At 40.8% G+C, this 22,560-nt stretch overlaps 1 protein-coding gene across 1 annotated transcript in view; it reads right to left on the reverse strand.

The window, feature by feature from the left end:
- LOC134622251 (protein NLRC3-like) overlaps nt 1-22,560 on the reverse strand; it is a 57,895-nt gene that overhangs the window by 17,981 nt on the left and 17,354 nt on the right. Inside the window, exons 7-8 of the mRNA XM_065470151.1 lie at nt 20,756-20,929; nt 18,061-18,234 (exon numbers count right to left, since the gene is read on the reverse strand). Of these exons, the coding sequence (XP_065326223.1) occupies nt 18,061-18,234; nt 20,756-20,929 (348 nt within the window). The remainder of the gene's footprint in view (nt 1-18,060; nt 18,235-20,755; nt 20,930-22,560) is intronic.

Genomic DNA, 22,560 nt, shown 5'->3' on the forward strand with positions numbered 1-22,560 from the left:
ATCATTTTTTTGATTGGCTGACATGGTAAACTCTAACACCAACAGGGAAGGGGTGTTTTTTCTTTTTTCACTCGCTAGTGGAGAGCGTATGTTAGGCTGTCTGTAGAAAACGCCGTTTTTGTCTAGCATCCCTGTTGAGAATAACCTTTGCAAATAAACAACAGCTAATAACATAAGATCAAAGTATTTTAGTTGATGTATTGACATAAATGACAGAAGAAAAAGGCCATGTATAGCAGGACTACTCAATTACACACTGAGGTGGGCAAGATTTTCTAACCAAAAAAAAATTCCCTGGCTCAGACATGCAAAAGTTGAACACGACCATTCACTAATTGCAAATTAAACACAGTGATTTTGAATTGTGATGTGATGGTAAAATAAATATTTGTCAGTCTAAACTGGGTTAAATCTACGGGGTTAATGATGGGGAGGAGACGGAGAAACTCTCTTCCCTGAGTACAGCTACAGAACCCACTTTCTGAAACGGACCCTGCTCACCATTCACCGACAATTCTGAGCTAACAAGTTGCATGTTATTCTTGGATGCGCTTGCAGGACCGGATTTAAAATAGCATGACAAACATATCATACCTGTTAAAGCCAAAGAGTATCATCAACGTAGCCCGGAGAACATTTGCTAATAAGATGAAGTTAGCTAAGTCAGCTATCAGCTATTTCATCGTAGCAAAAAAAAAGAAAAAAAAAGCACCACCTACCGTTCTTTATGCAACTTCAAATGTCGGACAAAGTTGGAAGTTGTTCCATCTCCGTCTGTGATTCTCTTCTTGCATGTTTTGCATATTGCATTTCGCTTTTTGTTGACTACTTCGTAGTTTATGTACCCGAAAGAAATTACTCTTGGAAGCATTTTTGGCTCGAGCGTTTTTGTTTTTGTTTTTTTCAAATCTGGTTAATCTGATTGGCTGTGCTACAGCCCACGCTCACATACATACGGAGTGTGGTAAGAATGAATGAATGAATAAAGTGAATTAATGGTCCGCACTTTTTATATAATATGTATGTTAAATTTTAGATTTGGCTAAAATATCAAGTCTTTTCAAGTAAACAGGTTCAAGTCCAATTCAAGTACCAAGTCACTGGTGTAAAAGTCCAAGTCAAGTCACAAGTCTTACAACCTTTTTTCAAGTCAAGTCTAAAGTCATAAAATTAATGACTCGAGTCTGACTCGAGTCCAAGTCATGTGACTCGAGTCCACACCTCTGGTGTCGCCCCCTCTATGTCCTCACCATGTGGGCTCAGAAGCACATCCCAGTCTGTGGTGTCATAGCAGTCTCTCAGAGCATCCTCCTTTTCTGGGGTCCATCTCCTGATGGAGCGTGTTGTGACAGGCTGCCTTTGGACGAGGGGTGTGTATTGTGGCTGTAGATAAACCAGGTTGTGGTCTGACATCCCTAGTGGGGGGAGCGGGGTGGCTCTGTATGCATCTCTCATATTGGCATACAGAAGGTACGTCAATTGTCCTGTTGCTCCTTGTGGGACAATTTACAAAGTGGTGAAAAGAAGCCAGAGTAGAATCCAGTGTGGCATGATTAAAGTCTCCAGATATAATAATGAAAGCCTCTGGGTTTTGTGTCTGAAGTCTTGCTGTAACTGTATGTATTTCCTCACAGGCAGCTGCTGCGTCGGCCCTCGGAGGGATGTAAACACACACACAGATCACATGACTAAACTCCCGAGGTAGATAATATGGCCGCAAGCTAACAGCTAGCAGCTCCAGGTTTGGACAGCATACCGATACTTTAATGGAGACGCGTCCAGGGTTACAGAATCTGTTGTTAAAGTAGACAATGAGTCCCCCACCTCTGCTTTTTCCGCTGGCCTGCGTGTCCCTATCGGCTCTCATGGATGTGAAACAGCATAGGTCTACGTTAGCCTGTGGCGTTAGCTTGGTTAGCCACGTTTCTGTGAAGATAAACAAACTGCACTCATGGTATAGTTGGTGGTTGTTCAGAGCACACAGTTCATCCATTTTATTCTACAGCGAGTTCACGTTGCCCATTATCACTGTCGGGATTGATGGTTTGAATCGCCTCCGGTGATCCGCTTTCCTCGCTCCAGCCTTGCAGCCTCTGTAGCTCCTCTTTATCTCAGCCGATTGTGTCGCATGCCGGTCTGTTCCTTTGTTCTTAATGCCAGCAGCTCAGCTCTCGAATACATGAAGGAGCTGGTTCCAGAAGTTTTAAAAAGTGCATTATCCATCTCGGATCACTATTTTTAAGTAGAAAAAGTATTTGTCAAAAAGTATTTGCGGCTCCCAGTGTTTTCTTTTGCGTGGAAACCGGGTCCAAATGGCTCTTTCGGTGTTAAAGGTTGCCGACCCCTGGCCTAGTCTAAAAAAAGTTAAAAGTTAAGAAAAGGTGTGGTGTTGCAGAGCTACTTGGAAAGGCTGCCTCCACTCCAGCGCCATCTCACTGCAATACCAGCGCCATCTGTTTCTTACGTTCAAGTCCCTGCATAACATCACCCTTCTACATCTCTCTGATGTTCTGCATATTCACACACCTTCCTGCCCTTTGAAATCCTCTTCCTCTTCTACTGTTATTTTACCATCTGCTCACCTGATCATTATGGATTATGGAGCTTTCAGCTCATTGGCCACTTGTCTTTGGGGCACACTATTGCAGAACATTCACAACATTAATGTCTTTAAAGTCCCTGTCTTTAAAGCTACCTTACAACATCCATTCTGACCACTAACAGTCATTTCAAAGAACAAATTGCTCCATATTGCAGCATGGAGATGACTGTGAACCGAATAGATGTAAAAATTGTTGTTGTACATGTACAGACCATAAATATGGAGTCCAGGTGTGTTTGATGCTGCTGGGGAGACTGACCACCGGGAATCTCTGAGCTCTGCTGGTCCACTCTGTGGAGGAATCAAGCAGTCAGAATAATACAACAAAACATTAAAACCTTATGCTAGTTCTCTGGATTTTTCAAGAAAAATAAAATGCATGGAGCTCTGATGGCACCCTGTCTGACACAAAGGCTTGGGATAAGCACTAACTGAGCACTTAAAGTGCTTTTAAATCAGGACCGATGTTGGAAAAAAGTCTTTCTTTTGCTACACCAATTATTGTGTAAGCAGACAAAGAGCACAAAGCCATGCAGTGACTCAGACCTGTGCAAGGTTAGTGCAGCCTGGTGGCTATATTGCAACATCAGAGATGAGTGGATGTAATCAGCTTTCTTTTATGAACAACTGAAAACTAATTAAAAACAACAACAAAAACAGAAACTACAAAATTGTGGATAGTGGGGGCTTGTGTGAGTGCCTCCTTATCCTGAAACCAAAAGTGGTCAAAAAATGAGGCTAGCAATACTCTGGACCCAAGAGGGTTAATCCAATAAATAAGGAAAAATTATTTTTCAATTTCTGACGAAACATTTGGTCATGACAGTCGATATTTCTGACAATTTGTGTAAACATAAGCAAGTAACAATTTGAATATTTCAAATTTAAAATCTATATGTGTAAAGAAATGGCTTTAATTTTGCTATCTTATCTGATTTCCACGGAGCCCCTCTGATGACATGGTCCAAAAAATAAATGAATTGTGGCCACAAAATACTACTTTGTGCCCTCAAAATAGTATAACGAGCCCACGAAATACTTATTTGTGGCCACGAAATGCTAATTTGCGGGCATGAATATAGTATAATGTGGCAACGAATTACGCATTTGTGTCAACAAAATAGATGACGTGCGCACATCATATTGATTCCTGGACAGTTGCGTAGAACCATAGGCATAGGAGTGGGCTAAACCTATGCACCATGTATAAAGACAGTATGATTGGGTTTTATTTTAGGCTGGGAATGAGCTACAAATGCATTTTGAAAAGCCTGGCAATGCAAGGAACCATTATTACGGAGAGATATATAAACAGGATATTGAGAGCCCGTTTGCTTTACAGACGCAAGTACGACCTGGTTTAACACATTTTCACACACTCACAAGCACGGGCCCAGAGAGAGGCACGCGCACAGACACTAAAAGGCACAAGCACTGAAAAATCACCAGATGGTGTTTTTTACGCATAAAAAGTAAAAACTTCTTAATGCATTCAAAATAAAAGAATGCTATTTGATATAAAAACCTTTTAATAATCATTTTTTTTATTTTTTTTTTTATTTTTTGGAGGGGGATAATGAGCTATGAACTAACATATTTGGATGAATATCATAATTTTTATGAATATCATATTTTTATTACTTCCTTTATTACTTCCTGAGCTCATGTATAATTTATTGGGGCCATAAATCACTCGGTTTGAGTTACCTCTCTGCAGAAGGACAGAGGCCTGCTTTAAAATCTTCACCAACTCCCTTTGACCCGTCACTCTTTAAGGACACAGAGCTGGGTGGAGGTCCAGGTGGGTTCCTGTGAATAATGATGGAGCAGTGATGTAAGTGCTGAGCTGTGACATGGAGAAGAGTCATGGACAGTTAGAGATGGTCATCTCACCTCTGAGCTTTGGTCTGGCTCTCATGTTCCCCACACAGAGTGCTTTTAGAGGGAGGGACTCCCTCCTCTCTGTCCTCACACTGATCCATGCTGCTCAATTCAGCTCACACACACTTTCTACCTGCAGAGGAAACACAAACCATTCATTCATTCATATATATGTGTATGTATGTATATATATATATATATATATATATATATATGGAGAGAGAGAGAGAGAGAGAGAGAGAGCGAGAGATAGATAGATATTCTTTCACATTCTTTCTCTTTTACTTTCACATAGGAGCTACACAATCTGTCAATAATTTAAAAAGTCTTTCAAAAAAACCTGTTCATTCTCACTGATTTCCAGTTCCAGCTGAGCAGGCTATTGTTGCCTTTGGCTTTATTCTGCAAACTGTCAAATTTACTTATGTTTTTGTCAATTTTTAATTAATGTTTGTTTTATATTTGAGTGTGCATTTATTTTCACTTTTTGATTATTAATTAAGCATAGTTTGTTTAGTCTATACAGTCTTTTGTCAATGTTATTTTAAAATAATATTATCTAAAAATAATCTCTTATAGTGAGTTTTATTCTTTACTAGAAATAATTTAACTCAGTTCATCCTCTGTCTGAAAGTCCCACCCTTTAAGATTCTCTGGTTTTACAGACAAAGTCTGCTGATGGAGACACCATCTCCTCCACCTGCTGCTGTGGAGAGTCAGATAATTAACAAAGAAGAAAGAAAAGAAACAGATTTCCTCTTTTGTTGTTGGATGTCTCTGTTTGGAAAATCTTCCAGTCATTTCCCTGAACCTAGTTGGTGAACTGAATTAGTGCTTTTCCATGCTACAGACACTAACATGAAAACTTGTTGAAGAGTTTTCTTTTCTCTGATGTTGAGAACACACTTCAACATCAGCAGCAGTTTTTGGCATTTGTGTCTGTGATCTTGAAAAATTTAAGCTGGTATTTCAGTTAACTGGTGTGAAATCTGATTTTAGCTTTCAGATCCAAATGAAAACTAACAGACATGTTCTGGTTATGAATCTCAGAATGAAGTCTGACATGTTTCTGGTATTTTAACCCAACAGGGCAAAAGAGTCAGAGTCACAGACACCTCAGTGTCAGATGTAAGTTATAGTATTTTTGTTCAGCCAGTCTGAGAAATGCAAAACCTGTTTTATTTCCTTTTAGTTTTGGTCTTTACAGTCTGTTGGAGCAGAGCCACCAGTTTGTGTCGCAGTATTTTTAACAGAGGCTGACATGCTGAATAGAGGCTGAATGTTTGTTTTAAACAATACTTTATGAATTCCCTCTATCTGCTGCCTCTGTGAACATAAAGACCCTGAAGCTGAGAAGAGTAAATTAACATTTTGGCAGATATGTAACCATTTGTAAATTATCTTAGTCAATAATAGAGCATGTTTACAGTCTGTTCACTGCCTCCATCTGAAACCAGAACTCTCTGCCAGCAAAGTATGTGGTACAACTGGTCTGTAGACCAGTCTTGGTTGTGCTGTTGAACCCTGCAGACCCAACATACAAAGAGCTAAAGTAAAAAACAGTGTGTTTGAAACAACAGCCTGTCTGAGCTTTTCAACTTTTTTTTTTTTAATCTTTCAAGTTTTTTTTCCAAGCTCTCACTCAACTCAGCTTTCCCTTACCTATTCCAATCAGCTTGTCAACCAATCAGTATTCAACAAATCTGTACTCATCTGCTTCCAGGAACATGGAGTCAAGCTCTTGGAGCTCTTGTGTTAGAGGCTTAATAAATGCAAATCAGTACAGATTTTATAATTAAAAAACACAGAAACTTTTGATAGAAGTGACCCTCAGTCTAAATAATTATGCCTATCAAACCCTCATAAGGCAATTCTTGATTTATATTTCTAAGCCAAATGAAGAGAGTGTGACACTGAGGATATTTCCCCAATAATTTGATTTTAGTTAGTTTATTTAGTTGTAATCCCTTTTAAAAGTTTAGTTTTCATTTGAATTTCAGTTCGCAATAAAGGTCTTTTTCATGTCTAGTTTTACTTTTGAGTTTTGTTTTCTTGAACTATACTAACCTGTGTCGTGTCAGCTGTGTGTTTTGTAACAATACTTCTTGTTGGAACAGAGCCAACAGTTTTTGGCGCGGTATTTTATGCACATGTCCGAAGCTGACATGTCCAATCTTTATCTAAGACACATCTGTAAGAAATATTCACCAAAAACATCTGCTCTCTATCTCCTGCTGTCCCTGTAAATATAAAGGCTTGGAGCTCAGAGTCTCTTCAGCTGAGCTCAGGACACATTCAGTGTCTTTAGTCTGATATACAGATACACAACAGTTATAGAAGCCCAACAATAAAAGGCTATATCTCTTGTAGGTTCAAATTTGTAAAGTAAAAGTGTGTTTTTAAATGAGTGTAGGAGCCAGGCATCAACAGCAAGTCATTCTACAATTTTTGCAGCACATAAGTAAAATCTGTCAGAGCTTACGTTACGTCTTTCGGACAAGCACAAACATCAGGTCTGCTGACCTGAGAGAACGATTACAGTTGTTAGGATTTAATTTTAAAAAATGTAAAATAAAATTCTTATTGTTACACTGACTGTAGCAATTAGTAACAAATAAAAGATTTCAGAGTCTTGAAAGTTCTTGTCCCTCAGTGTGTGTGTGTGTGTGTGTGCGTCTGGGCCGCACCTTCATGTGTTCACTCCAGAAATATGCCGTCTGACTGCTCAGAGTGAGTCTAAGTCAGGATTAAGTTCACATGCTGTGTTTGGGTAGTTATTCAAAGAGAAAGTAATTTCTTAAATATTCTAGGCTATTTTTCTTTAAAGTAAGTAGGAATGTTTCGTAATTACTCACCGCAGTATTTTGCTGCAGTACCTGTCACACTATTTTCACACGTCTCCATTAAATAACCTGATGTTGTTTCAAAATCACCATTAAACAAAATAAACACATATACTACAGCCTCACAAACAAACACAGATATTTTTCCTAATGAGGACACACATATGATCATATCGTATGAACACCAACAAATTGCAGTGCAAAGACAGTTTAAAGTCATTGTGACAATGATTCTACTTTAGAAACATGTACAAGTATCTCATGAGTTGAAGTTCAGAATCTGTCTGCTGCAACTAAATCCCTCTTTAAAAAAAATTAGTATATTTCAAAGTATAAACATTAGAGTGCACACTGGGTACAAAAATCCCAGCAGGACCTCTGTGTTTGGAAAATTCCAATTATTTTCCTGAACCTGCTTAATGAGCTCGTTGAGTGCTGCACTGTGAAAATGCTGTAGTAATGCTAAAGGTACCCACATGAAAACATTGTTGAGCAGCATTCCTTTCTTAATATGGAGAACAGACACTAGATATAGAAGGAACAAGAACAGCTTTGATACTTCTGAACAGATGAGTCAACTATCTGAGAAATGATGTTATTAAATCCTGTTGTTGTTGTTGTTAAAAATGGCACCGAAGATTGGAGATGCTTGACCAACACAGTCTCGCTCCTAACTCAATAACAGAACCCTCCTTGACCTTTGAACACACCATCAGAGAGCAGATAGAGTTTTGTCTGTGGTTTCTATTTTATTAAGTTTAAAGTAATTAGTTCTTGGACAGAGAAAACTTTAAATCTACTCTTTTTTTTTAAACAATGTTTTTTCACAATTATATTACTGTCAGAATAATCTATGACAAAAAATCATTTCTATATTGACAGAACGATTTAAGTTTAGTTTTATTTATATAGCACCAAAACAACACATCAACAGTTCCCTCAGAGTGCATTTTAAAGTAAGGCAAAGATAGCTATAATAATACTACCCTACCGCAAAAATCTCAAAGAATCATATGAGCCTGTATGACCATGCGCTTTGGTGAAAGTGGGAAGAAAAAAGTTTTTTCACAGGAAGAAATCTCCAACAGAACCAGGGTAAGGGAAGAGCAGCTATCTGCTGTGGCCGAATGTTGAGAGAAGGAAGCTGAACGGAAAGCTGACAAACCAAGAGTACCTATAATACCATCTGATCTAACAGACTTTATTAATAGACCATAATTAATATGCAGACATGACAAAGTTCTTCACATAACAATCAAATAAACAATCAGGAATGAAGACAAAGTAATGTTTCAAAAACAATAAAATATATCAATTTCTGTAATATTCCTATATGTTTATAACATGAAAACAGGTCAGAAGAAGTGGATCCAGTAACAACAGGTTATTTAAAAGACCTGTATAAAGACTAACAAACAAGAAGTATGATTTATATGTTTATTCAGATCATGCATCAGATTTATTTCATGTAAAGTAAATGATAAATGTCTCACTGCCCCATTCTGCTCTATTAGTTTCTTTGATGCCACAACCATCAGCTGTCAGCAGTGGAATGTTTCACTGAATACTTTATGTCTGAGTGTGTCACACTATGTGTGTCTGACTTTTGACTGGGTTATAAAAATGATATTCCACTCTGTTTTTTCTGTTTTTAAATCCATTCGTCTGTTTTTGTTTTGTTGTTTGTAAACAAATCTGAGTCCTTGTTAAATGAAAACTACAACAGTCAGACCGCTTCCTCAGCTCTGCTGATGAGTAGAAAATCAGATCTCACCTTGTGGACATGAATCTGTAGTCCTTCTTTAGTTTAGATCTTAACATCTGAACATTTCCAGCTGAGTTAGAAAAGACTGAGTTCACTGAATGTCTAATATAGAACGCCTCTGATATCAGATAATCAGGACAGATTAGTGTTCATTTGTGCCATTTTTGTTTCTGATTGTATCTTGTGTGGTGACGAGAAGTAACATAGATTTTATCTTTTACATGACTATACCTGCTCTTAAACAGACCTTTTAAAGAATAATGCAGTTGCTACAGAGCACAGACTGAGTGTTGAAAGAGTGTCTGGTCTTATTGGTGAAATAGAATTCACAAAGAGACAAAACAACTAACAATATTTTTGAACTGTTAATTTGTGTTTAATTTGAAACAGATTTAAAAGGTTTAGGTTCTCCACTTTGCACCTGAAACATTATTTTGTTGTTTAGGGAGAGGTACAAGTGTATTTGAGGTTGTGACCCTTTACTCTGATATTAAAGTCATGATTCACAAAGGAATACGTCAAAACAACAAAAGAGAATTATAACATGTATGAGTTCAGATATATGTACCATTAAGACATTTATTCAGAATGAAAAAAGTTCAAAAGGAATTTTTTTGTTTTTTAAAAAAAAGAAATATCCAAACTCTTCTGAATTTAAAAAAGAGTGAAACACAAGCAACCAACTATTAAGAGCTTAAAATCTTGAAATGGTAAATAAGAAAACACTAAATTCACTAATTAAGAACACAAAGACATGGAAAAGCTGCCAAGTCCAAATACTTTTCTGCACATTACACTTTATTTAAGTCACAGCCTCCACATTCAGATATTATCATAAGCTCCAGGATTTAAAACATGCCATAAATGTTCACAGTGCTTGTGAAAATTTCTATTTTCTCCTGATTAACTTTTCTTGCCATAACAATGAACTGAGCTGGCTCTGCTTTATATCAAGTTTTTTTAATGTCATTTCAGTAAAACCTGAATGTAGACTTCTTAAGAACAAAGTGATCTGATTGTTTCAAATTAATCTGAACAACAATGTTCCATCAGATTAGTGTCTGTGACGTCTGTGAAGTTTCATACAGATACGTTTAAATTGTTGATCACAGTAACAAATGTTTCAGTGCAGAGTTACTAACTGATAACCAATGCGGATTCAGTCCATCAACGATCTATAATCATGTGTATTTGTCTTTAAACACAAGAGTGATCAAAGTTTGTCCTGAAACAAGAGCTGAACATCTGGTCAAAGCATTACAGAGCAGAAACAAACAGTAAAACTGTTAAAGGAGGAAACAAATCAAACTTACAGTTTCTTTACACAGAGACACCAACAACAAGCTCCACTCCACACCTGGACACTAAACACGGACACACAGGTGAGCTGCTTCCTGGAAGAAGGTAGGACTCCACCTGAAGAGTGTGACAGGGCCACACCTTCATGGGCTGGTCTCAAAGTATGTCGTCTGACTGCTCAGACTGGCACATTCTTATGTGTGAAGACACAAAAAGTTGATCTGAACTCATATGAGAGGTTAGTGAGTGAGAAGTTAGAGCCATCTTAAGCAATCAAAGTTAATCTAAAAAAGAAGATAAATCCACTGATTCTTTGTAAAGTTCATCTGGTGCTCACATGAATCATGAGATGAAAACTTTATTTCGCTGAATATTTCTTCAAAGCTCATTTCAACCTGTTGAAGTCATGAATGAAAGTGCAGACTGAGAGTGGATCACATGATGTTTATGGTGTGTCATGTGACATCTTCAGTATTGTCGCACATGTCTAGATTGTCCCTGATATCATAACTGCTCAAACACTGATGAATATCTTTGAAAAATTATTGCTGATGGCAGCAAATTTGACTCACATCAGACTGGTGATGAATCTCCCAATTCTTTGATCTTTGGGCTGAAGGAAGAACAACACTCGGAGTATATATGCACTGTACATATGCACCGAACCCTGTGGAACACCATTATTGACCTTATTGATTTTTTTTTCTTCTTTTTCTTTTAACTTCCGGCGCCACTCCTAGCTAGGACCCCAGTATCAGCAGCTCCGACCTGACCGAGTCCTTTTTTTCTCTTTAATATATGTTTCTCTGTTGTTTTTGTGTTTTTTGTTTTTCTATTGTGGACTGCTGTCCCCCACAATGGAGCTCAGAATTCTATGGACAATGGTGTTCTTTATTACATTTTTTTACGGCGTCTTTGTCCGGAGAGCGCGTGGAGGTCCGACCTCCCGTTGTCTACAGCAGGGATCAGCTGTTAGCCCTCGGAGCCTCCGCTGCCATGCCTACCGCCGAGCAAGCTAACATCCCCCGCGAGGTGAGGAGGAAGAGACGCGGTACTCGGGCCGGGATCGGGCGTCGCAGTAAAGTTAGGAGGTACCAGTCAGCGATTCCATCTATTATTATGGGGAACGTAAGATCTCTCCCCAAAAAAGCAGACGAACTGGCGGCCCTTACCCGACATCAGAGGAGCTACAGGGAGTGCAGCCTGATGTGCTTCACAGAGTCGTGGCTAACTGCGCTAACTCCGGACTCACACGTAAACATGGATGGTTTTCATCTGATCCGGGCCGACAGAACAGTGGAGAGTGGTAAGAAGAGAGGAGGGGTCTGGCTGTGTTTGTGAACGATAGATGGTGTAACTCTGGACATTTATCTATCAAAGAGACGCTATGCTGTAAGGACATTGAGCTGCTAGCGGTTAGCATGAGACCGTACTATCTACCGCGAGAGTTTACACACGTGATTATGATAGCTGTGTATGTCCCGCCCTCTGCTAGCGCTGCGGCAGCCTGTGAGGTCCTGCACACTGTAACCAGCAGACTCCAAACACAGCACCCTCAGGCCCTTTTCCTAATCTCTGGGGACTTTAATCACATCTCCCTGTCCTCCACTCTCCCCACCTTCACCCAGTATGTTACCTGCCATACCAGAGACAATAAAACATTGGACTTATTGTATGCCAACACCAAGGAGGCATACAGCTCATCACCTCTTCCTCCCCTGGGGGGCTCAGATCACAACCTGGTTCATCTCCAACCTGTGTATAAACCTTTAGTACACAGAGAACCAGTAGTGAAACGCACAGTAAGGAAATGGTCGGCAGAGACTGAAGAGGCCCTGAGGGACTGTTTCCATTCTACTGTGTGGGACAACCTCTGCAGCCCCCTGGAGGATGACCTCAACAGCGTCACAGACTGCATTACGGATTACATGAACTTCTGTGTGGACAACACCGTACCCATCAAAAAGGTACGGTGTTTTTATAACAACAAGCCATGGATAAATCCTGAAATTAAGGCTCTCCTCAAGGAGAAGAAGAGAGTGTTTAGATCTGGAGACAAACAGGAGCTGAGAGTTGTCCAGAAGAAGCTGAAATGGAAGATAAGGCAGGGAAAGGAAAACTACAGGAGGAAGATGGAAGAGCAGCTGCAACAGGACAACATCAGAGGGGTTTGGAACAGCCTGAAGGACTTCACACCTGTCAGCTTCACACCTCCCAGCTCCCAGTCATTACACCCACCCACGGCTTCTGTGGACTCCAACATACACACCCTTCCCCCAAAATCCACTCTTTCTATCTCAGCACTTCAGGTGACGAATGAGCTTCGCAAGATCAAGGTGCGGAAGGCTGCAGGTCCAGATGGCGTCAGCTCCAGACTCCTGAGGTGCTGCGCAGATGAACTGTGTGGCATACTAGGATATCTGTTCAACCTGAGCCTGTCACTGGGGAAAGTACCACAGCTGTGGAAGACCACCTGCGTGGTACCGGTACCAAAGACCTCCCATCCCAAGGACCTCAGCAGCTACAGGCCGGTAGCCCTGACATCGCATCTGATGAAGACCCTCGAGAGGTTGGTTCTAAACCATCTGCGCCCCCTGGTGAGGTCTTCATTGGATCCGCTGCAGTTTGCTTACCAGCCTGGCATCGGGGTGGAGGACGCCATCATCTACCTCCTGCACCGAGCTCTGACTCACCTGGAGAAGCCTGGAAGCACTGTGAGGATCATGTTCTTTGATTTCTCCAGTGCTTTCAACACCATCCAGCCACGACTTCTGAGAGACAAGCTGGAGCTATCGGGAGTGGACCACCACATGTCACGGTGGATACTGGACTACCTCACAGAACGTCCACAGTATGTGAGGTCACAGGGCTGTGTCTCTGATACGCTGGTCTGCAGTACGGGGGCCCCACAGGGAACTGTGCTGGCACCGTTCCTCTTCACCCTCTACACTGCAGACTTCTCCATCAACTCCCCACGCTGCCACCTGCAGAAGTTCTCTGACGACTCTGACGTAGTCGGTCTCATCACAGGTGAGGACGACTCAGAGTACAGACAGTGGACTCTGGACTTTGTGGACTGGTGTCAGCAGAACCACCTGCTGATCAACGCCGGGAAAACCAAGGAGTTGGTGGTGGACTTCCGGAGACGCAGACCCACCACACTGACACCGGTGAACATCCAGGGAGTGGACATTGAGATAGTGGACTCTTATAGGTACCTGGGTGTTCACCTGAATAATAAACTGGACTGGAGCCACAACACTGATGCTCTTTACAGGAAGGGTCAGAGCAGACTCTACCTGCTGAGGTCATTTGGAGTACAGGGAGCGCTTTTAAAGACCTTCTATGACTCTGTGGTGGCTTCTGTCATTTTTTACAGTGTGGTATGTTGGAGCAGCAGTTTATCGGCAGCTGAGAGGAAGAGGTTGAGTCCACAGAGATGATTCCACTGTCAGAGGCCATAAGAAAATCATTTGTAACCTTCACTAAAGCTGTTTCTGTGCTGTGATGAGCTCTGAAACCTGACTGAAACTCTTCAAATAAGCCATTCCTCTGCAGATGATCTGTTAGCTGTTTGACAACTACTCTTTCAAGGATTTTTGATATGAAAGGAAGGTTGGAGATTGGCCTATAGTTAGCTAAGACTGCTGGGTCTAGAGATGGCTTTTTCAGTAAAGGTTTAACTACAGACAGCTTGAAGGCCAGTGGTACATAGCCGATTATTAGAGATCGGTTGATCATCCTCTTGTACAGACGACTCTTGAAAAGACATTTTTGAATTTCAATGTGACTTTAACTGGATAAATATGGGATATGTAAACGTCCCTCTGCAACAAACTGATTCCAGCTTCTACCTCATGATAGGAATGTTTTTGTGGCTCAAGATGACGTGATATCTTTCATGATGGAGACATTTGACACATGTTTCACATATTATAGACCAACAAGTTATTCATAGCAGTTTAAATACGGGGAGTCACTTTTGGGCACAGCAGATAAAACAGAGCCAATATTTCCTTCTTTATTTAAGTGATGTTTAAGTGACCTAGTAAAGTGCAACTGAACATTAGTAACGTTGCTAGCACTCTGATGGCATGTAATATACTAGCAAAAAACTATTTCCAGGCTCGACTTCCATCATACAGATGATGCTTGTGGAAAAAGAGTAACATTCAGAAGCCATTATGAAAACCGTTTCTGTTCATGAGGAAATCATATTCAAACTGATTAAATAGATGTGAAGTGAACAGGAGTCTGTCTGTACTGGATCTGGATTTATCGTCGTCCCTCCAACAGCGACACAGCGATCCGGCTCACCAATTGGTGATAACGACCTACTGAGCCTGCTAACAGGTGCAGGAGGGCCAATCTGAGCCACAGTTATGGGGCTGATAACTGCTAATAATGCCCATTGATAAACTGATAATATGAAGATTAAATGTCAGCTCCCTCCAAAATAAGAGCTTTTTTAAAAAACTCAGACTGAGGTCTTATTTTGAAAGCCAGACTTTGTTGAAGCTGTTTCCTGGAGCAGGACACTGAACAATTAGAAAAAGCAGATTTAAAAACACTACGGCCGTTTATCAATGCCCAAGTACGCGAGTATGTACTCGCGTTCTCGGTGAGTACGTACTCGCCGAGAACGCACGGGAGTACGTACCCGCCGAGAACGCGAGCACGGACTCACGATATGTACAATTGGAACACCAGCGTACGTGATGATGTCACAGGTCCGGAGTTTTCACTGCCGTCCCCTCTTAATTTAACTGTGAGTAACATGTTATGAAGCTTAACTTTAATCACAGCCAAACCGGTTTACTCAGGAACAAATAAAACACTGAAATGAACCAAACATTAACATTTAGAAGTGATCTAAGTGACTTATATATCATTTTTAACCTCAGTAGTGAAACCTCTATTAATAAAAATAGTGTACATGTACATACGTGTACATAGCTTAATAAAAACAAGCAGGTGAGATGTTAGAACGCTTTTATTTCAATTCTAGTGGACACTCAATACTGTAGACAGCTGCTGGGGTTTCTTTAACCTGAGTAGTGAGAAGTCTGCGAGCAGGGGGGGGGGGGTTTGAAAAGATGTGCCGGGAGTCCGCTGTTGAGTTTTGGACGAAATGCATTCTGGGATAAATAGCTGTCCCAAGTCTACACCGATGCATGCTCGATAAAACGGACGGATCGAGAACACATCCGGGACTTTTTCGCGTGCTCGGCTTGATGCGTACTTCGAATTGGAACAGTACTTGGTCTCCGACTGATGACGTATCACGAGTACACGAGAACGCAAGTACGCACAAGTACGCATATTGATAAACGCCCTACATGTCATCTGTGCTCATTAAACTGCCATCATGCAGTTCATCTTCTCACCAGCAGAGGGCCACAAATCCCCATCAATGAAGAGTTCAAGGAGATGTTAGTGACTTCAGAGCTGTACGTATTGATCTGATCAATATGGAAGTTCATGTTTTTGTTATTGGATCAGTTTTAAAAGCAGCTATTTTTATAGAATGACAGAAACATGAGAGATGCTGAATGTCTTTAATATTTCTTTATTTGTCTTTCATATTTGATACACTGAGTACTATTGGATGTCCACTTATTCAGCCGTGATGGAAACATCCCATTAAAGAAGAGAAATCAAACAAGGAATCATTTAGAAGAGTTTCAAACATCAACTGATTGAATCCATGAATCTGAAAACGTGTTTGTGAGTGAAAGAGACAGACATGTACAGACTGAACTATCTGTTCAACAGTCAGTGTTTCTCTAACAGGAGACACTCTTTACACTCAGCACAGGGACACTGAGGAACTAGATCCAATCCAAAACCCAGGATAAAGAGTTTGAGTGAATGTGGTGTTGAAGGTGTAGATGTGGATCAGAGTGTCAGAGGAGACTCTGTAGAAGGACAGAGTGCCAGCAGGACAGTCCACATACACTGCTGCTCTGTTAGAAACAGAGGAGGAGGAGGAGGAGGAGACAGATATTTTTACCTTGTTGTGCCAGACCGATTGAAGACCATGCTCATCAGAGCAGAAGAGATTCCAGGATTGATCGTTCCATCCAAACAAACAATCTTTAATTTCTCCTTTCCTTCTGATTCTTCTGTAAGTCAAGGATATACGAACCCATCCTCTCCACTCGACCTCCCAGTAACAGCGACCAGTCAGACCATTTCTACAAAGCAGCTGATAACATCCTTCAAATCTGTCTGGATGATCAGGATATGACTGAACCTCTCTCACTTGTGTCACCTTCCTGTTGTTGTCAGACAGTTGAAGGTTTGTGTGCACTGTGTTTGTGTCGATTATGAGTTGACAGGAATCTGATGGAGAGAACAAACACAATCCAGCTGCAGTTATTGATCCATCACCTGTTCATTGATTGACACTTTGATGATGACTCCTGACATGATGAAGATTGTTGAATGTGTGCTGCTTTGTTTTCATGAATCCCATTAAAAACACACTTACACTTCCTCAGACCTGGTCTCAACCATCGGACTCCAGCAGGCTCCACCCTGAAAGGAGGGGGGGTCAGAGCAGTCAGCATGCACACATGGACATTACATGGCTCTCATACACATGAACATTCACAGTGTTCATCAAAGTGAAAGCCCGGGGAAATGAATTGTCTGTGGTGTCTGTTTTTTTGTTAACAACACTCTGTATCATCTGCCTGAAGGAAGAAATGTGAACAGTTTATCTCCATGATCTGAAAGGTCTGTAGACATGTGTTTGTCCCTCATTCTGGACCTTTACAGGTCCTGAAGACGGCACAGTGATTGATGGAAACAGGACAGACTGGATGATGCCATTTCTCCAAACTGCACAGGGTTATATCTTTGGATTAGTTCTGACACATTCATCAACACCATATCTCCAGTCAATGGAGAAAATAGTCATCAGAAAAAAGTCAGGGCCAAACATTTTTGCTGTAACCACAAACATGTTTAACCAATAATTTTCAGAAATTGAAATGCAAACAGAAATTGTACATTAAAAAATATATTTTATTTTAACAATGTATATAACAATTTGAGCAAGTACATAATTTTCTGTTATTGTTCTCAAACAACAGAATGAGAATGAAGAATTGATTTTATCAAGGCCCATTAGCAGCATCAGGTTATCAAAGTTTCCAGTGTTTAAGCTTCCATTTCCAAATGTTAGCTGCTCTTGTCTGCCTCTTTGTCACACACACTGACTGAAATGATTCACAGCCTTGTTTCATCCTTCTGCCAGTGTCACTGACTGTCACTGTGACTGTGGACATACAGCATGGGAAACATACACATGGCTGAAACTTCATTAGGTACACAATGGACTCAGGTACAGTACACCTGTGACCTAAAGTTACAAAATGTTGTTTCTGTCCAAATATTTATGGACCTACCTGTAGGTCTACTTTTAATGAAACTCTCAACATGACTTATCAGTTATCATTAATGTTCCTGCAAACAGACTCCTTGGAGACCCCCTACATAAATATCCATGCACTATCCAGCTGGACTAGTGTGTCTGTCCCTGAAAATATTCCTGTTTGTGTGATTGTTCATGTCCCATCTGCAGGAAACAAACAGGAAGTGAGTGAAGGACACAGGAACACTTCTTCCAGCTCTTCCTCCTCTATCAGACATTTTCTCCATACCTGAGAGTGTCCAGCCTCCAGCCTGGATCCTTCACTCCAGCCAAAAGCAGCTTCATTCCTGAGTCTCCTGGATGATTGTAGCTCAGGTCCAGCTCTCTCAGATGGGAGGGGTTGGAGCTCAGAGCTGAGGCCAGAGAAGTACAGCCTTCCTCTGTGATCAGACAGCCTGACAGACTGCAGACACACAAAACAACAATCCATCTGTCAACAATCATTTTCCCTTTGTCACAATAACATCTATCCATTTACATCCATTCAATTTAAATATTTATAAGTGACAATTCTCAACAGACACCAACAGTTATCTCAAGCTGTTTAATGGTATAAGGTAACAGCCTACAATATTAGTGTGACAACAGCATCCTCCACACCTCTTCCTGTGTGGAGGATGCTGTTGGAAAGGGTCAACTGGAAAGGGTCAAGATGGTGTTAAACATGCATTAAAATCTCCTTCTAAATTATCTTCTCAAATGACTTCATCACTAAAGAAGTCAGAGCCACAGGCTTATAATCATTCAGTGACTTAGGAGAAGTAAGTAAGTAAGTAAAATGTATTTATATAGCACATTTCACAGACAAAAATCACAAAGTGCTTTACAATAAGATCAGACATACAAGTTAAATTTATTTAAAAGCCTGTTTGTATAAAAATGCCTACAGCTGCTTTTTAAAGGTCCTATTAATAAACAGTTAACGAATGTGCATTTATGAAGACGATTTGTGAGACTGGTTAACTTATTTTTGTTCCTACATGGTCTTTCGTTCTACATGGTGCATTTCAAGGTCCTGTACCCATCCGTCGGTAAACTGTACCTGGGCTTGTTGCAGTGACCTGACGTTACTAAACTTCATGAGTGTATGCACTCACTCCAAGAACCGTATAGTTATAAACATGAGCGTGGTGAAAGTTGGGAAGCACGCTAACGTCTTTTGTCCACTCTGTGTGCTCGTAAGGGTCTAACCCTTTCACTTGTTTGATTTTTTTCCTCGTATCTTTTCTTTGACTTTTCATCAAGTCTGTCTTTGTACGGACCGGCATTGTTCTCCTTCGTTTTGTACATAAATTTTTTGGGGGGGACAAAGAAAAAGCAAGAAGGTATTGGAACCGGAGAATGAACGTTTTGCGGTGCTGCAAATGCTTGCGTTTGATGCATTGCTTTGTTTTGTCACTAGTACCCGGCATGCAATGCGCGAAAGTCACGTGGTCTGTCAATCTCTATCTCTGGGGGCGAGGTCACTAAGGCAGTTAAACAACTCCTTAGTGGCAGATCCCCTGGGGTGGACAAGGTCCGCCCCGAGTTCCTGAAGGCTCTGAATGTTGTAGGGCTGCCTTGGTTGACACGTCTCTGCAATGTTGCGTGAGGATCAGGGGCAGCAGCCCTTGACTGGCAGGCCGGGATGGTGGTCCCCATCTTTAAGAAAGGGGACCGGAGGGTGTGTACCAACTACAGGGGACTCGCACTCCTCAGCCTCCCTGGGAAAGTCTATGCCAGGGTGCTGGGGAGGAGAGTTTGTCTGTTAGTTGAACCTTGGATATAGGAGGAAAATTGCGGTTTTCGTCCTGGTCGCAGAACACTGGACCAGCTCTTTATCCTCTAAAGGATACTTGAGGGTGCATGGGAGTTTGGCCAACCAGTCTACATGTGTTTTGTGGACTTGCAGAAGGCATTCGATCCTCGGGGGTTCCTGTGTTGGAAGGGGGGCTCTGAGAGTATGGGGTGTCTGGCCAATTGCTATGGGCCATTGAGTCTTTATATGACCGTTGCAAGAACTAGGTCCACATATCCGGCAACCAATCGGACTCATTCCTGGTGGGTAATGTGCTCCACCACGACTGCCCTTTGTCGGCAATTCTATTCATAATTTTTATGGACAGAATTTCTAGGTGTAGACAAGTGGCGGAAAGCTTTCACTTTGGTCGTCTCCAGCTCGCCTTGGAACAGTTCGCAGCCGAGTGTGAAGTGGTGGGAATGAGAATCAGCACCTCTAAATCTGAGGCCATTGTCCTCAGCTGGAAAAGGGTGGAGTGCCCACTCCGGTTAAGGACGAGCATCTGCCCCAAGCGGAGGAGTTTAAGTATCTTGGGGTCTTATTTACGAGCAATGGGAGAAAAGAGCGAGAGATCGACAGACGGATTGGTGCTGCGGCTGCAGTGATGCAGACAGTGTACCGGTCTGTTGTGGTAAAGAGAGAGCTGATCGTCAAAATGAAGCCCTCAATTTACCGGTTGATCTACGCCCCCTACTGTTGGAATGAAATTGTTAAATGTTGTCATTGTGTTACTTAAATTTGTAGGTCTTAGTTCAAGCAGCAGGATCAAAGACATTCCTTTGTCTCTGACCACCTTTCCAGCCAGTTTGTTGGTGGGGAAGGCTGAAAAGATAAAAATCTCATTTTGACAAGTCAGCCCTTAAAAGTGAGTACTGTGAATGAAAAACAAAAAACAAACAATCACTAATCACTAACCTCCTTATTTTATTCCTAAATAAATCTGATTTATATGTTATGGGCACAAAGGTGCCCTAATTAGCAAGTACATGAAGTATTTTTTAATAAACAAACATGACCATTAAAACTTTTAAAAGTAATTCAGAATCTAATAATCCATTCACACTTAAAAGCTCTATAAAGGTTACCTGTTCATGCAACAATTTACATTTTAAATGATCAAATGTGGAAAAGTTTGAATCCTGACCTGAGAATTTCCACTACACACTGTGAGCTCTTTAGACCAGCAGTAAGAAGCTTCACTCCTGAATCCTGCAGGTCACAGTTACTAAGGTCCAACTCTCTAAGACAAGAGCACTGGGAGCTGAGAACTGAGGACAGAGCTTCACAGCTTCTCTCTGAGAGGTTACAGCCACTCAGTCTGAAAAGTAAACGGCAATCTAAACAAACACTGATAAAAAGGTCGTTAATATATTTCACAAGATTAAATTCAGTATTTCTATTTTTAAAGTAAACATAATTCTTAACACAAAATGTAATTTGGCCTGACCTCAGAATATTTAGTTTACAGTTTAAACTTTGTAGTCCAGCAGACAGAAGCTTCACTCCTAAATCCTGCAGGTTTTTGATACTCAGGTCCAGCTCTCTCAGACTAGAGGACTGTGAGCTGAGAACTGAGGATAGAGCTTCACAGTTTTCCTCTGAGAGTTCACAGATGTTGAGTCTGAATTTAAAAACATGAAAACGACTGTTGTTAAAGTATAATCAAATTGCAACAGCTAATCCTGTAATTTAAAGGATCATCCTTGTCTTGTGCTGGTCAAGTTAGCAAAACTTCACTTTAACTTTAAGCTAAATGATTAATAATAATATAAAACAACAACAAATGGATAAAGTGTAACTTTACTGGTTAAATTGTTTTATTATTTTTGTTAGTTGATCAAACAAAAACAAACATATAAACAAAACAGAAAACAATTTGATCTGACCTCAGAATATTAAGTTTAGCATGTGGACTCTCCAATGCAGCAGACAGAAGCTTTACTGCTGAGTCATTCAGGCTGTTGGTACTCAGGTCCAGCTCTCTCAGACTACAGGACTGGGAGCTGACGACTGACAACAAGTCTTTACAGCCTTTCTCTGACAGGTTAGAGCTGCTCAGCCTGAGGAAAAAAAACAAACAAACAAATAATGTAATCAAATGAAATCTGTTAATATGTTGAACCATTTTTTTTAATCCCTTTTAGTCCCGCATGTGGAAAATTTTGTAGTCCTCTGCCTTTAAACCATTTACCCAGAGAAGCATTGGGCAGTTACCAATCCAGCACCCAGGATTGGTAACTTGACAGTACCTGGCTCAGGGGTCCCTTAGGTTAGCAGTTCGGTGGATTTGACCCCTGACCATCGGGAGACCACTCTACCTACTCAGCTAATAAATCTGTGTACACTGAACTAAATTCAGTCAATATTATGCTGGACTGTGAATAACACTGGATTTTAAGCACTAGCTGTATAAGGCTACGTTCACACTGCAGGTCACAATGCTCAATTCCGATTTTTTGATCAAATCCGATTTTTTTTATCTGCTTGTTCACACTACAAATAAAATGTGACCGCAAACGCATTCTAGTGTGAACCCTCAAAGTGGCCCACATGCGCGATAGAGGATTTGACACACAACATTTTCTGTTTAGACCCAGACCAAACAGTACTGTTTGACTGATGGCCCTTAAGCGGTGCTTCAAAGGAAGTTGCCGATTTCTGTTAGAATCTGCAGATTATACAGTACAAATAAAATGTTCACATTTCTCCAACGTTGTCTTCCCAAGAGTTAACAGTTAATTCACCGTTTAAAACCGGTCGGAGCAGGCACGCTCCGTTTTGCACAACTATTTTTAAATCCCTGTAGAACCGGATCCACGTAAGTTAGTGGAATAATATTTTTTTGCAAATTTAAACCGGTTTCCTTCCACATATAAAAAGCACTTGCAGCAACCCCCCCGATCAGCTGTTCATAACACTTCTTATGTTGAAATAGACGTCAGCGCGAAC

This window comes from Pelmatolapia mariae, linkage group LG3_W, assembly GCF_036321145.2.
Source record: "Pelmatolapia mariae isolate MD_Pm_ZW linkage group LG3_W, Pm_UMD_F_2, whole genome shotgun sequence".
NCBI lineage: Eukaryota > Metazoa > Chordata > Actinopteri > Cichliformes > Cichlidae > Pelmatolapia > Pelmatolapia mariae.